Raw genomic sequence first — 16,832 nt, 5'->3', positions numbered from 1 at the left:
CGTGTGGAGGTTTTCTAGAAATTTCAGTTTTACATAACAATACTGGCGCTAACACAAGCGTTTAAGTACACACACATATTGTTGATTCTTACTCCCGAGAATCTTCTACAACTTTGGAGAATAGGCGGGAGTTTCGTAATACATATTTAACAGTATAAGCCACGTATGTTTCTAAATATAAATGTAATCCAAATAAACTTTGATATTAAAATAAGTATATAATAACAAATTCGTTACAGTGTCTATGAACGTTTTCACCTACCGGTCCAACTCACACTTAGGATATTTTAAACTTGAAAAGAGACTGTAAGATAGAATATTTAAAGCAATGCATTTTCTACGCTTTGAAAGCTTTCATATTGTAAGGAAATTTTATAGTTTGTAACATCCTAAAATCTATTAGTTCCTGAACTGAGTTTTACATAAAATACTGAAACAAGTACAACATACTAAATGAATATTTAAAATTCTGAACAAATGCTACAGCGTCTATTTAAAATTGGGTCCGTTGCGTTAATAATAATAAAATAATTTATTCAAAGAGTTATTTCAGCGACGACTGTGAATAAAATATTGAAGTGTTCTTTAGGAATGGGAGAATAGCACTTTTTATGTATTTGTGTATAGTTTCGTGAATTGTTTGAAAACGAAGCTGGTGAGTTTTCATTAAAAAGTTATTGAAAGCGCCTCCGACTGGTAGAACTCGTGCAGTCTTTTGAACATTAAGGAACAGGTATATTGATTAACCACCAATAAGTTCTACGTTTATAGGATTTTTATCCTGGTATGAGAACAGGTTTTGAAGTCGTGTTTGACTAATTAAGACACACCTAACGTATAATAAATGCACTTTACGAAGAAGTTAAACAAGTTTGTTTTTTAAACACATTTGACTCACCTCTAAAGTAGGATAAAGTTGAAATTATTCTAACAATGGAAATGATGACGTCATCTTTATAGGACCACAGTTTCTTAAAGTTTATTAACAAATTTTATTGCTGAATGTAAGAGGATAGTGAGATTTAAGAAATAATTGTTTTAATGTTTAAACGTTCAGGAGGAATTTAAGAAAGACTCGTACAGTTAAAAGCTTCCAAGACCCGAATTTATAGAATTAAAACTATGATTTCGTATACAGATAAAAATAAGTTTTATTTTGAAAAAGAAAGTATTATTCGTTTCTCAGTATTTAAGGATTTGACTACTGTTTGTTCTATTATAGGAAAACCATATTGAGCTATCTGCTATGTTCACCGCGAGGAATCGAACCACAGACTTTAGCGTTGTAAATCCGTAGACGATATGTATTTGCTTTTTGTCGTTTTTAAAAGTTGTTTTCATCAAAATAAGTTATTCTAATTCAAGAGTGAAAACATTTTTTTCAGACTTCTTATGGCACAGCGGTAAGCTTATGCAACACTAAAATCCGGAGTTCTATTCCCCGCGGTGGACATAGCAGATAGCCCAATGTGGCTTTACTCTAAAAGTATACAAGCAAACAATTTTTTTTTCATTAAGGTGTGTAATTCAATGCAAATATTATTTTACAGGAACGTTATATTGATGTTATAGTAACAAAAAATACAGCTTTTATTAATGCAAGTGGTTTTTTTATCATATAGCTCGTTCAGTATGCTAACTGTACCGAACTTCTGTTCCTATACATTGAAACGTTATACTGTCAGACATTAAAATGTAATCCAAAAGAATGACGATCAGTTGCAAATAGAAGTTCACACATGTTTCGTGTTTTTGATTCACTAACCTTGGAAACAATTGACAGTGATGCAAAATTAAATATGTAGTATCTTATGTTTTTGTCACGCGTTAGTCCGTATCTTAATTCCCTTGCTTTAGATGGTTTATTTTACAATAACTTAACACAATATAATTTAGCCACATATTTGCACACAGTTCTATGTATAAGTATCACAAGTAAAAAAGTACTACTGAACTTCTACAGAATTGGATAAACTGGTTTAGCGCGACTATGGACACAACTGAAACGATAGACTCTATATTTTAGTATATTAAGCACGTTATACCCTATTCTTAGTGAGAAGATAATTAAAATGTAACTTAGCATAATTCCCAGTGATTAATTTGAATTTTAACCTTGTGTCCTCATATTAACATGTTTATGATAATTAGGTTTAACTAGCACAATGTACATACAATACTTATAAACTAGATCAAATGACCAGAAAGTTTTTATCTGATTTTACTCTTTGTATAACCTTGCAGATCGCTACATACTGATGCCATCTGGAGATTTACAGATTTTAGACGTAAAGACAACTGACAGTGGTGCGTATCAGTGTATTGCAAACAATCCTTTCCTCGGTGATATGGTCAAAGCCAACCATGAAGTTATACTTGAAGTTCAAGGTAAGTTCTCACAGTAAAAAAAAAAATGAGTCAACAGTAAAAACAACATCTTAGATAATTTTAAAATGTTTAACACTTATAAAAATAAAAAGCTGGTAAGTGTGAACATTTCATCAGCTCTTAACTGATATATCAATCAGATATTTTTTTCACATAATCACTAAAATGACCGACAGCTACTCATGAATAACCATCCCCTGGTTTGCTTGTCGTGAGTTAATTCGACGATAGATCTTTTGCTTCAGGCCTGAAATGGCTTAATGGTTTGTCCTTCGTATATCTTTGCGCGAAAATTAAGAAACAAACCTCTGGCCTCAAAATAAGGATTTCTTGTGGGGCAGGGCCTGAGCGCTATACTTCTCTTTACTGTGACTGCTGATAAAACAAGTAAATCTGAAATTCAATTTTTATATTTGACAATTATGTCCCCTTTCAAAATATTATAATGTTAGTAATAGATGTTATATTTCTCTGTTATGAACTATTGCTTCTCACTATGGGAAAAAGTAGGCTTCAGTTTCAAGCAACAAGTGAGTAGATATTATCTCCGGTCATTTATAACTTTTTGTCATTCATGTGAATTACAGACCTTTACAAACAAAAAGAGACTTTTGCATGTAGTTATTTATTTGTTGATTTTTTTTATCCCAACACTTAAAGTTTGTGCAAGTGTGGTATACAAGCTTACCTTTTTTTTAAGTTTATGCAGGTATAAATGATCGTATTTCTATCTTAATTGACTATAGACTAATAGTTCTTACGTGTTTCGATTTTATTAAATATCTGAAAACCCAGTACATACGTGAGAATTTTGGTCATAATTCAATTTATTACATTACTATCTACTAACCAGATCTCAAACCGCTTCAAGTCAAGTCGGCTTTTTTAGCATCCATGGTATTCAGCCCTTAAAAATAACTAAGTCGGAATGACGTGATTTAAAAAAAAAAAGATTGTGTAAAAGAATCAATAAAAAAGTCATCAGAATTTTTATTTTCTGTTAACAATTGTTAAAGCTTAAAAGAAAGCATTTTGATGTATGCTTTTAGCTCTTACAATCAAGAGGTCATAGGTCAATTTTCAAGGTCGACACAAACAAGAACCGGTTTTAGTTGTCGGAGAGTTTGCTTCACCAGAAATCGTGACAAGTCTAATTTTCATTAGCTTGCGTTCATACTTTCAAACAGGTGTGTTTCTTCTTCTTTTTCTTCAATCTCAATTTACTTCTAGCATTAGCGTCTTAATCTACCTGAAAGCATAGAAAGACATCAGTATCATGACGCGTCGAAACATATGTATAGTTTGGTATACTTTTTTATGCACCAACAGTAATACCTTTTCATTAAAATTATTAAGAATAATCACAATTGATAAATGTAACACTTTTATTTTACTAAACTCTGAGCAAGAATATGTAATATGTAGAATCCTATACATAACTCTATGATGAAATCTTATACATGCAAAGACGTTTAAATCCTATACTTCTATCTTATGAGTCTGTACATACATTCATTTCCAAGAAATTTTCTTAGATAATGTATATAATAATAAGTTTTTACATGATATTTAAAATTTTATTACTTTATAAGATATAAATACCGTGTCTGTGGCTTTACCTGTCACACTACATCGATAATTGACAATACCGTGTCTGTGGCTTCACCTGTCCCATTACGTCGATAATTGACAATACCGTGTCTGTGGCTTCACCTGACCCACTACGTCGATAACTGACAATACTGTGTCTGTGGCTTCACCTGCACCACTACGTCAATAATTGACAATACTATGTCTGTGGCTTCACCTGTCCCATTACGTCGACAGTATTGTCAATTATCAGGTGAAGCCAGAGACACCCATTACGTCGATAATTGGCAATACTATGTCTCTGGCTTCACCTGACCCACTACGTCGATGACTGACAATATTACGTCTCTGGCTTCACCTGACCCATTACGTCGATAATTGACAATACTATGTCTCTGGCTTCACCTGTCCCATTACGTCGATGACTGATAATACTGTGTCTGTGGCTTCACCTGTCCCATTACGTCGATAACTGACAAATGATACCTAACGTAACTTCACAAAGCTTGTTAATATATTTAACTACATATGCTAAATATGATTTAGTAAGTAAATGTAGATACATAAATATAATAGAAACAAGGTACATTTCCTCACATTGTCCTAGCTAAGCTGGTGAGAGCTGTAACTTTTTGAAACTTCAATCTATAAGAATTTAAGGTGTTTGTTTTTGCTACTAATGTGAACTGTTCCATTATCCAGTACTTCTGTGGTGTTATTATTATGCTATCTGTATAAATCATGTCGTTGGTATATCATATTATATATTCTAACTCTGAAATTTTACTATAATCTACTTCGTTTCGCAAAAAAAGCAAAGATGGATACCGCTTCTTCTGTAAAAACAGTAACACATGGATAACCCAAATCGAGTTTTTTTATTTATTTTTTGAGAGATAAGTATTTGTGTGATAACATTACAGCGTCTTGCAGAAAACAGTTACCCAAATCGAGTTTTTTTTTTGGGGGGGGGGAGATAAGTATTTGTGTGATAACATTACAGTGATAACAGTTGTGTTATAGAAGTAAATGAATGTGATGTAATGTATGATACTATAACTTATTGTCGTATTTACGCTACTTAACATCTCACAAAATGACAAAATACAACTCACTAAATGTAATACACTGATGATTGAAGTTAAAAAACAAAAATAAATTTTTTCACGATTTTTTTGTGATTTTAAAATACAAGCATAAAAATGTAATTTCTCAAATCAAGTGGTATGACGTATTTCAAATTTAGTAATATATATATATATGTGTGTGTGTATAAATTATGATTACATAACAATGTGAATATTACACAGAACAAAGTAGGTAGAATTCTCTTCGCATTGTCGGAAACATTTAATTTGCGTGGTCACTTCTAAATATAGGTTTGTTGGTTTGTTTTGAATTTCACGTAAAGCTACACGAGGGCTATTTGCGCTCTAAATACAGGTTTTCAGTGACAATTACATCTGAGAATGCTATCAGTGAAGTTTCATAAAATGGTTTTATTATTTTTTGTATAACAATGATTCTCCAGGATCATTTATTGAAGCACAAATATATATATAGATTGTTTTCCGCTCTGTTACAGACACCGTTGATACCTTTCCACCTGTGTTGAGCGCGACTCCTGTTTCAACAACTAGCGTCGTCCTTGGCAGCAATGTTACTTTAGAATGTGCTGCCGACGGGAATCCTCCGCCAGAAATAAGCTGGTCGAAAAATAGTGGACGTTTACCACATCGAAGACATTATCAAGTTGCAGGTAATTTATGTGATAAAACTGTTTAGTTATAGGATCTCAAAAGTCTTGATTTTAGAGAATTGGTTTATCTTATATCAAGACTTCTGATAGTTTGTTCCACTTACTATAGTTTTTCACTAACTTCTGCACACGATACTCTGTTCTTTTGTTACTCAGTTATAGAATACTTGATTTAAAGCCATTAGATAATATCTTGATTTCTTTATATTTTTAAATCATTATATCATGTAGGAAAATGACTATTAATAAAAATCTCCCCTTTCACGACATAATGATACATTTTACTATTGGTTTACATTTCATGTTAGACCAAACTCGAAAATATTCGTTGTTGTTTGAAAATCGCATAAAAAAACACACATCTCCTGACTATGATTAAAACTAGATCCCTGTTTTTAAGAATAATGAACATATATTATCTAGTTTTTGAAATCATGATCGTTTTGTAAAAGTTTTTATTTACTTTTTGTAATCGAGGTTTTATAATAAGAACATCAATGTTAATTAAAATGGGCCAGGCGTGGGCTAAGCTAACATTATAATTTCCAGGTTTAAAGGGTCGTGGGTTAAAGTGGTGATTACGTTGAACATAATCCGTACTACCAGCTTTTGGTGTGTTATAAAAGTGAGAGTCGAACCCGTTATTTGGTTGAAAAGGCCGAACAAAGCCATTGTCGATGCGATTGCTGGTGATTGGCTACCTTCCCTTTGGTCAGTAGCTAAAACTATAGGGACAGCTATATCTGAAATCTAGGGATCTCTGAGCTGGAAGTTTAGCCCACGTGCGCTTAACGTACAGATCAAAGTGAAAATTCCAATTACTCCTTTTTTATAATTAACATTGTATATTTCTAATTACCTACACGTTAGTTTTAAAGCTTTATGCATTTAACCTCTTTTCTTGAGCTATCGACAAGCGCCATCAAAGCAAGTTGAAAACTAACTCTTCGTTGTTCGTTAATAATCAAAACGTTACTGTTAAGTAATCGAATACACAACTATTTTTAAAATGACATTTCTTTGTCAGTACACTTGCTATGATTAACGAGCTTTATTTAAAGATTATTAGCTTAACGTGTAGAACTAAATAATTAACGTATTACACCCAGTGCGTGAGAAGCCAGCTAGATGCTTGAACAGTGTTTTTGTAACCTTGAAGCAAGATTAGATTTAATTAGGCAACCCCATTTATGCAAATGTTCTAGAAACAATTGTTTTGTCTGATAAAGTCTACTTTATTTAATACTTTACGAGTTAGTGCTGTAATAAAAACAACTATAGTAGTTATATAGTTACTGTATAACAGAACTCTTGATAATGAAAAATTAATTACGTTTTAATGGTAAGAGTAGATGCGGATTCTTAAAACAATAAAAAGAAAACCCAACCACTTCTCACCCCAGTTTATTAGTTAAGAAGAGAATGCAGTAAAATTTATTTGTGCAGTGTAATATAGGTTCAAATGGTTTCACAATAATAATAATAAAAAAATAGGAGAGAGAGAAGAAATAAGCGGTCATCTAAAACTGGACAAATATCCATTGTATTTCTTACAGGTCTAACAAAATAAAATTAATATCCGCAAGAAAACAAAGAGAGCTATATAAAAATGTGTAATGTGCAAAAACATTATGAATATATGCATCTTACTTTGAAGCTATTTAAGGTTATCCTATTGTTTAAACAACATACTATCTGTGTGACTTCACCAACTACCATTTTATACATTGTAAAATTTCTCTATGAAAAAATGCAATTTATTTTAACAAAAAACAGCATATAACCCCGTTTCAAACAGGCAGTGCTAATGACGAGAGTTGTCCACAATCCTAGAAAATGATTTTGCTTTATTTAGTTTGTTTTTAGGTAAACTCTATTACCTAAAATTACTAACGTTACTTTCTTTTTTCACTTATTGAAATTGTTTATTTTTTTATTTACTCCTATAATTCGTAGGTAACCTATTATTATTTGGAGTATTGGAACAAGACAAAGGAACGTATAAGTGTTCTGCAAAGAATGAAGTGGGGCTTGCGTCGGCAGAAACTGGACTGGAAGTACAAGGTATGGCTTTTGAATTGTTTTCTTAGCAGAATAGTCCTGTTTTCCTTGCCTATATTTTACGACAAAGATAAAATACTGTTTTTAGCTATATATTTATCTTTTTCGTAATCTCTTCTGTAGTTAGCTAAAGTACGTAGGTTCCGTTAATGACAATCTGTTTGTTTGTTGTTAAACACAAACCTACACAATTGGCTATCTATGTTTTGCCCATCGCAGATATTGAAATACGATATTTAGCATTATAAGCCCTCAGATTTCCCGCAGAACCATCTGGTGGGGGTGGATTAATGACAGAGAAATAAAGTAAACCAGTAATTTTCAGAATTATCAAATGCAGAATTTAAAAGTTATACTCCTGTTTGATCATGTTGTAAACTGAAAGCTGTCAACAGATCTTAAATTACATCATTTTATTTACAAATTGTTATATTATGAAATTATTTTTAAAATGAGATAATTATTTGAAACTAGATAATATAATTTTTATTAATACTATAATATTCTCTGAAATAATGTAGCTACGAGAGCTTTTGCGTCAACAGTATATTTTCTTTGTTATTTTTTAACAGCTAAGTACATTGTGAACTATTTTGCTGCGCCCACCGCAAACATAAAACCCCGAGAGGGATATCCGTTTTAATGGTAGAGATTCGGATGCAATTTGCTTTTGTTGTCAAATATATATATATATATATATGAATGTCTGAAATGATCAAAACATATTTTGAGAGAAATATTATATATAACGTCACGTTAAGTTTTGGCCGAATGATTGTCTACCGTTGTCGAGGTATTCTAGAGAGTGAAAATATACCAAAGTATAATCTAACATAATTTGAAGAATATATTAGTTCCAAGTGACATTAGTCTCGTGCGGTATTAATAAGAGATGTATTGTAGTCCCCCCAGTGGCACAGCGGTATGTCTACGGACTTACAACTCTAGAAACCGGGCTTCGATACCCGTGGTGGGTAGATCACAATTAGCCCATTGTGCAGCTTTGTGTTTAAATACAAACAAACAGATACGTTGTAAACGAAAGGTAGATACATTTTAACATTTATGAGTTGTGTCAATAGAATAAATTACTTTTTTCCAAATTTAAATCTTTTGTAAGAAGTTTGTTAAAAATAATTAAAAATGCAAAATAAGATGCTTTTATATTTTATTGTTAACTAAAATTTCATTTCAACCTATATTGTGTTAGCAAATAACATTTTTAAAGAGTTTTTGTGCTAACATTTGACTTGTTTTAGCTCCATAATGGAGAAAACATTAACATTTTGTTTTGGTGCAATTTCGCTTGCAGTGTTTTCTTTCTTTATCTTCTTGACATTCTAAATACATGTTGTCACGCGACCTCGTCATTACTTTCAGCTCACTCAAGTGAAGGTTTTCCAAAAAAAAGTGTATTATTAACTGAGCAAAACGTATTCGTTATAGGAAAGTCGCAAAACCGGATGAGTTGAGTGAACACTAACATGCCGCAAGTTGTTATTTCATGTTTTTTTTCTTGTCAAACTGTTAGGAGAACCTTTTAAGGTTTGAAAATAACGTTTTAAAATTGGTGTAACGTACGGGTAGTCTGAGTTGAAGTACCACATGGAATGTTATATTATTTTTGTGAAATTCCAAGAGCAATATAAAGCAGAATAATGAAAGAATAATTTCAAGGTGAAAAATACATCATAATACTCACTTTTTCTACAGAAATACCGCAGATTGTTGAAGCTCCAGAAGACAAACGCGTTAACGAAGGAGAGGATGTTGAACTTGAGTGTGTTGCACATGGTTATCCGGCCCTTTCCATTACATGGATCAACAACGGGAAATTTGTGTCCGAAAGTCATCTAGTAAAAAATAAAGGTTCGTAATAGCCTAGCGCACGTTACATCAAATACAGACATACGCGCATTTCAAAAAAATATATTTAAATACCATTTGGTTTTAAAAGTTGAAACACGTCACAGTAAATTAATATCACTTTAATTTTTTTTTTTACTTTCCAATTTGGCAACGAGAATGTATGAAGGCACTTTTATTAGGAATTTGATGCTGGTCATAAAGCTATCTGCTTCACTATAGATTAAGCAGTAGACTCTTACTATTTTAAATTATAAGCTACTATTTTTTCTAAGACAAGAGAGTTATTGCTTTCAGAATTTTTTTAGTTGCACTATACTGATCATCCGGGCTTAGCATGGCCAGGTGGTTAGGGCGCTCGACTCGCGATCTGAGGGTCGCGAGTTCAAATTCCTGTCCCACCAAACATGCTTGCCCTTTCAGCTGTGAGGGCGTTATAATGTGCCAGTCAATCCCAATATTCGTTGGTAAAAAAGTAACCCAATAATTGGCGGTGGGCGGTGATGACTAGCTGCCTTCTTTCTAATCTTACACTGCTAAATTAGGGACGGCTAGAGCAGATAGCCCTCGTGTAGCTTTACGCGAAATTCAAAACAAACCAAACCGATCATCCGTAGTTCTTTCTGGAAATATAAACAAGAAACAAAAATTGGTATGTTAACACGAAAATTTACAGAGAAAATATGAAACTTCCGATTCTGAAACGTCAAATATGCTCATATAACATGCTATACGCACTTGTTCTATGAAACGTATATTTATTGGTATTTGCTCTTCAGGACGTACTCTAGTTTTGAAGAAGGTAACCCGTCAACAAGCTGGTATTTATCAGTGTTTTGCAAGCAACGAACTCGATTCCATTTATGCTTACAGCGAACTTGAAGTTGTACCAAGTGTATCCACATCTTTTGAAAACAGTATGACAAGTGAGTATGTAATAACATAACAAATTTGATGTTTATGTAATGTCTGAACACTAGCTAAAATATCGTAGCGCTAGGTACTTTTGATCATGTTCTGTTTTTTACCAATACATTTATATTGCGTAATTATATAATGTGTGCAGTTTTGCACATTTTCAATAATGTAAATGTTTTTATTTTATTTACTATTCTGCAAAAGAAAGAATCATATATTACATCAACTACCTAAAACAGTTCATATTTACGTGATTGAAGTCTGAAAAAATCCACCTTAAAATACTTTATTATATGTAGTTAACTAAACTACCACCCAAAAGTGACATAAGAACAATGTCAAACTCTATATCTACGTATAGTTCTTGTTGGTATCTTATTCACTTAGAAGTGGCAACACCAGAGAGTGGCGTATTCGATTATTCTAAAGTGGAAGAGTATGAATATACACGACAGGGTAGCGAAGACTCTTTACTCAATAGTGAGACCAGACATGTCATTAACAGAGGAGGTAAGGTGAATTGGTGAAACAAATTTTATTGTTTGTTTGTTTTTGTGGGTAAACTAACTGAAAAATTGAAATATTTTATAACATTAATTTTTATCTTATAGTCTATTGAATGATATTCTGAATATATGTATAAAGCTTGAAATATTTTAGATTCTGATGCTATATAGAAGTTGAGGATATTTTGTTTGCAAACAAAGCCTTAATTTTGTATGTTGACATTATGTGTTAAGTATCTCTTCAGACTTTTTTTACTCTCTATACTTAAATATGTTTATAGTCAATCTACAGTTTTCGGGGGAAGAAGTTGTTTAAAATAATATGTTTATGGACGGGTGATGTGATTCTTTTTTTTTTTACGTTTCTGTAACTGTAGTTAGTATTTTTCATGTTATATTGGAGCGAAACGTTTGTGACGACTTTTATTTTTATTGTTTAGTCAAACTGGTGCCCCCTAGTAAACCTAATATAACGCGGTTGTCAGATGACTCTGTGATGGTGAGATGGAAGGTCGAAAAAAATGATGGGCTACCCATTCAGTTTTTTAAAGTCCAATATAAACAAGCTGGTGGTCCCTGGATGACAGTGGACTTAGATATACCCCCTCACGTTTGGTCGTACGCTGTGTCGAACCTACAAACAGGTAATACATTTCACACAAAGTTATGTAATAATCAAGTAATGAGTAAGTTACCAAATCACATGTAATATACGCAGCATTTTACTTTAGTACAAGTTATGTTACCCAGAAAGAATACTTGGTGAAAAATGACTTTCATCAGCAATAATATACAACTGTGCAAAAATGTATTATACTTGTCATAAGACCTTATGTTAGGCTTATTGTATTTTTGACACGACATTCTTAATCCAGTCACTTGGAGATTTTGAAGAATTAGAAGAGTGTATAACAATAATATTTCATCCTTACTTATATTCGTCATGTACTGTTAAAAACTGTAATAGGCCTAACATAACGTCTTATGACAAGTATAATTGATTACAGTAATGGTTTGGCCAGCTTTTAAATGGCGTTCACACCATAAAAATTGTTATTGTAACAAATGACCTATAAAAATAGTATTCCGACCACTACTATGTTCGTTGTATCCCAGCCGGCCTGAAGAGCTCTGAATTGAGCGAAACGCATCGTCGGCAATGGATATGACACATATATAGTGAGGTCGAAATGCTATTATTACAGACTCTTCTAATCTGGAAAATCTGTAGTGTACTAGATTAAAAGCATAGTTTAAAAAAATATAATAGGCCTAACGTAATGTTTTGTGATAAGTATAATTTATTGTAATAATGCTTTGCCAGCTTTCAAGGGGCGTTCACATCATAACACTTTTTGTGCAACCATTTATTTAAATATTAAACAATATTTGTCAGAACAATATTTACCGAAATAATAGTTCATTTAAATACCATCAGCAATAATATGTACAACATTTCATTGAAATAAGAAAAATTATTTCCATCGGTAATAATATGTAATTGCACGACACTTTATCGAAATACGCTTTCGTAATAATATGCACAAACAGAAATTAATAACTTTCATAATATATTAGTAGATATATATAATACTTCATGCGTTTATCTAATCTATATTATTTAAAATTCATCAGGTGGGCAGAGAACTAATAAACACACTATAAACGAATAAACTCCATGTTTTTATTTAACTTTTGCAAGCCTTCAGCCGTCATTAGGCCGAGCTTATTGTAACCTTAATAGCTAAAGCAGCTTTAGAAAAAAAAAGTTCTTGAAATAATTATAACTGAAACGCTTCAATCCATAGGAGTAGGCCACTTGAAAAGTCAATGAATGAATAACAATGTATAGTTTAGCCTGACGATGACTACAACACAGTAACTGAAAGCTTTCAAAAATAAATAAATACGTGGAGGTTACCTTTTATTTTGTATTTATTAACTATGTAATATTTTGAATCAATATTTTTGTGTACATAAAGAGTGCTTTATTTAATCTGTAGTTTATGGTGTAATGTTCTTCACTCACTACTTATCATTTAAACTTTTAGATATTCACAAATAAGACACTTAAATTAATTATCTAACGTCTATTAGTATATAATAAGGGTCTATCTTTCAAAACTAGCGTACAAGCAAATGCATGCATCTTGTATATTTAAATCTAATCAAAACTACCTCAGGTGTGAAGAAAAGGTGCGGCCAAAAAGGAATGAGTGTGCAACTTAAAAGAAAGAAATCAAAATTGGGGTCTGAACTGGTAGCTACATTATGATAGCGTTGGTAATAATTGTACAGCTTTAATCGGTTAGCCAGGACGCGTTTTTTGTTCAACTTGGGACATAATGGTGAGAGGAACAAAATACGCGGCCTGGCTAACTCATGAATAAATATTTGCTGTAAAATTATTATCAATGCTATAAGTGTAGCTACCAGTTTAGCCGCCAAACTTGGCAATGAATAATAACCGTCCACCCGCATGATTCTTTTGAAAACTTGAACTAGAAACAGCTAATCTAATTTGCTTGGCCTAACCAATACTTATATACCTGCGCGTGCTTTCACCTTATAGTTTGATGCTCTAAATCAGCCGAATGACAAAAAACTAACAACGGTCACCTTTATTCTTACGAGAAGCTGTTTATAAAGAACAGATAGTATTGTGTATGTATGTATGCATGCCATGATTGTGCACTATAAAGAACATATAGTATTGTGTATGTATGCTATGATTGTGCACTATAAAGAATATATGGTATTGTGTATGCATGCTATGATTGTGCATTATAAAGAACAGATAGTATTGTGTATGCATGCTATGATTGTGCATTATAAAGAACAGATAGTATTGTGTATGTATGTATGCTATGATTGTGCATTATAAAGAACAGATAATTGAAGCGTTCCTTTTCTACGCAGTGCTACTGGCCTAAAATAAAATAAAATATATATTTAGATTTCACTATCTCACGTGAAAAACCTAATTAAGACCGTGTGTCTTGCGGCCAAAACAACCTGTAGGACACACTGTGTGTTGTTAACAGGAGTGCTAGTTTAGCAATTTTTCACTTTCTGTATCTCGGACTGTGGTAATCCAAACTGTCACATATTTTCAATGGATGTGCTCTACTGAACCCTTACTTCACATACCAAATTTCAAGGCAATTCATTACAAAATACATATGATGTAAAATCTCCAATTTTGATTGAATTTCTTCCTATATTTCTTTACTTCTAACCGAAAGTACAGAAACTTTATTTGATAGAAAGTTATTTTTAAAAAAACGCCCAATTTTGACCAAAATTTTTGTGCTCGTCTACGCGAAAAGTCACGGGAGCTATCGGTCTGAAATGTTCACTTGCACAATCATAGCATGCATACACAATACCATATATTCTTTATAGTGCACAATCATAGCATACATACATACATACACAATACTTCAGCGAAATATGTGATTTATTTTACTCAATAATATTTACGTTCTCTATTCAAAAATACGTTATCTTAGTTAGTAAAATTACTTGTACGCTTAATATTGCATTATAGATATGTGACTTATAAGCTATTAGTAATACGCACGTGTAAATACTTAGTGAATGTTATTCATCAGACACGATCCGTATAAAACACATACTGCGCTACGTTCTTTTGAATTATCTAAATTGAGCTATTTTTTTATTTTTTTATGTTTTTCTAAGAGACAAACATCAAAATAAAATGTTACGATTTTCCAGTGTTTATAATTCCAACTTTTTGGAACTGCGTTTGCCACGAAAGTAGATAAACTTTGAATTAAATCTCTAACAAAACTTTTATTTTGCTTACAGAAACAGCTTATCGGTTCAGGATTGCAGCAGTCTATTCGAACAACGACAATAAAGTTGGACCAGCATCTTTGTACACGTTGGTCAAAAATCCGCAGGTGGACAAGCCTACTCTTACGCCGGTTATATTGAAAGCTGAAGCAGAGGATGCCTCTACATATCTCTCCTTTGGGATGTAGGTATACATTAAAGATGTGATGTATTGGATACTTTGATTGGACAGAACTTTATTGAAATGCATTTGTCAACACGTATTGGCTATCAGTACGAGGTAACAAAAACGTGTATGCTGAAGTTACTGAAAATGAATAAGTTTTAAAATTATGTATCTTCGTATTTTTATAGGGTTAATGATTGAGTTATGAAAGTGGAAGTATTTTTTGTTTAGTAAGATGTTATACTATATGATTTTGAAAATGATTTGTCATTAGCAGCACCAAATATGTGTATTTTGGTGGTTTTGCTTCTGTAAGACTTTGCGTTCATTAGTTAGTTTCGCTAAAGATCCTCAGACTTGAGTCTATACACTCAATATCATATACTTACTTTAGTTTTCTAGGATTGCTTACTATTGTAGAAGTGTCCCAAGTATTCTCATATTTCAATGCGTCGTATAAATTATGCCTAAAAACCGTGATTTGGATAATAGAGACTGTTTAGTTTTCGCTTCTATAAAACGTACACTTGAAACTGTCGCGGGTGTCTAACATTTTCTTTGGGGCTTCAAACTGTACTGAAGGTCGCATTACTTTTCCTCTGGATGCCGATTGGTCAGTAGTTTCTATTTTCTCATCCCTAGTCTCGTTCCTTCTTATATATGTAACTGAGTTTGATTGTTCTGATATTTTTGGTGAGGTTTGTCTTTGTTTTATATTCATCTTTCTGTCAACTTAAGAAAGTTTACAGATAAATCTTTCCACCATGAAAACACCTCCAATTGCTTAAACAAGAAATTGTGTTCAGTACTTTTATATTTGCACTACTTATTCATTCAATCTATTTTGATCAAATTATCTCATAGACTGCTCACAGTCTGTTTATTTCTCTTGACTTTCAGTGGTATTTTACTTCTCTGGATTCTACGTATTTAGAGTGGTCATTTTGGCTAAATTATGTAGTGAGCATGATTCTGATTCTTTCTTTAACGATTCTGAAGACAGAGGTCGTTCTCACTCTGCAATCAAAAAGATGTTAAATATCACCAAGCTTTATTGGATCGATTGACTATATGTATATTGAAGGTGTAGTAACAACACTCTGGTGTATTTTTATCTAATATCAGTGCCTTTATCTATGTATAGTTGTAAATTATTTAAAGCTATTATTTTATAGTTATAATTATTATAGTTATTTCTTTTAGTTTAAATATACTGGTGAATACATAATTAAATTGATGCAAAAGCATAAACATTTTTAATTTCAACCTTTTGTTTTTTAGTTTGTTCTTTTTATTTATAATATTACTTTCTCTTTAACGTGTATCATTTCAGTTGTCTTTTTTTTTATATATAAAACTCAATTAATTTTGTTTTTATTCGCATGATAAGGGCATGATGTGCTGCCATCTTTCCACAACTTTTAAAGCTACTTTAGTTCAATTTTAGTTTTGTTTACTCAAGACTGTTTTCAGCATTTATGTTTTATTTTTAAAACGCTACGTTACATTTTTTATGCATGTGTTTTTTTCTTCGAACAAAATCTAATTGTTCTTTGGTTTTATCATTAAAGGGTGCAATATTGTTATTACTAGATTGCTCTGTAAGTTTCAGCATGAATTTAAGCCACTAACATAAAGGCTCTTTACAAAGATTTAATAAATAGGAAATTTAATGCTAATTTTGATATAATACTTTAATAATAATAGGGACAAAATATTTTAACTAGTTCAAGTTCATATTATATACTTAGACAATGTT

The 16,832-nt window shown here is 32.0% G+C and overlaps 1 protein-coding gene across 4 annotated transcripts in view; it reads left to right on the top strand.

Annotated features, from left to right (window-relative positions):
* The window catches only part of LOC106473372 (brother of CDO-like), a 114,938-nt gene that overhangs the window by 80,037 nt on the left and 18,069 nt on the right, over positions 1-16,832 (top strand). For all 4 annotated transcript variants that reach the window (XM_022402831.1, XM_022402839.1, XM_022402846.1 and 1 more), the window contains exons 5-12: positions 2,245-2,388; positions 5,564-5,737; positions 7,694-7,801; positions 9,512-9,667; positions 10,444-10,590; positions 10,970-11,092; positions 11,529-11,732; positions 14,920-15,091. In XM_022402831.1, the coding sequence (XP_022258539.1) occupies positions 2,245-2,388; positions 5,564-5,737; positions 7,694-7,801; positions 9,512-9,667; positions 10,444-10,590; positions 10,970-11,092; positions 11,529-11,732; positions 14,920-15,091 (1,228 nt within the window). The remainder of the gene's footprint in view (positions 1-2,244; positions 2,389-5,563; positions 5,738-7,693; positions 7,802-9,511; positions 9,668-10,443; positions 10,591-10,969; positions 11,093-11,528; positions 11,733-14,919; positions 15,092-16,832) is intronic.

This window comes from Limulus polyphemus, unplaced genomic scaffold (genome assembly GCF_000517525.1).
Source record: "Limulus polyphemus unplaced genomic scaffold, Limulus_polyphemus-2.1.2 Scaffold129, whole genome shotgun sequence".
Lineage (NCBI taxonomy): Eukaryota > Metazoa > Arthropoda > Merostomata > Xiphosura > Limulidae > Limulus > Limulus polyphemus.
Note: the sequence above shows the minus strand (reverse complement) of the source record. Positions and strands in the feature narration are given on the sequence as shown.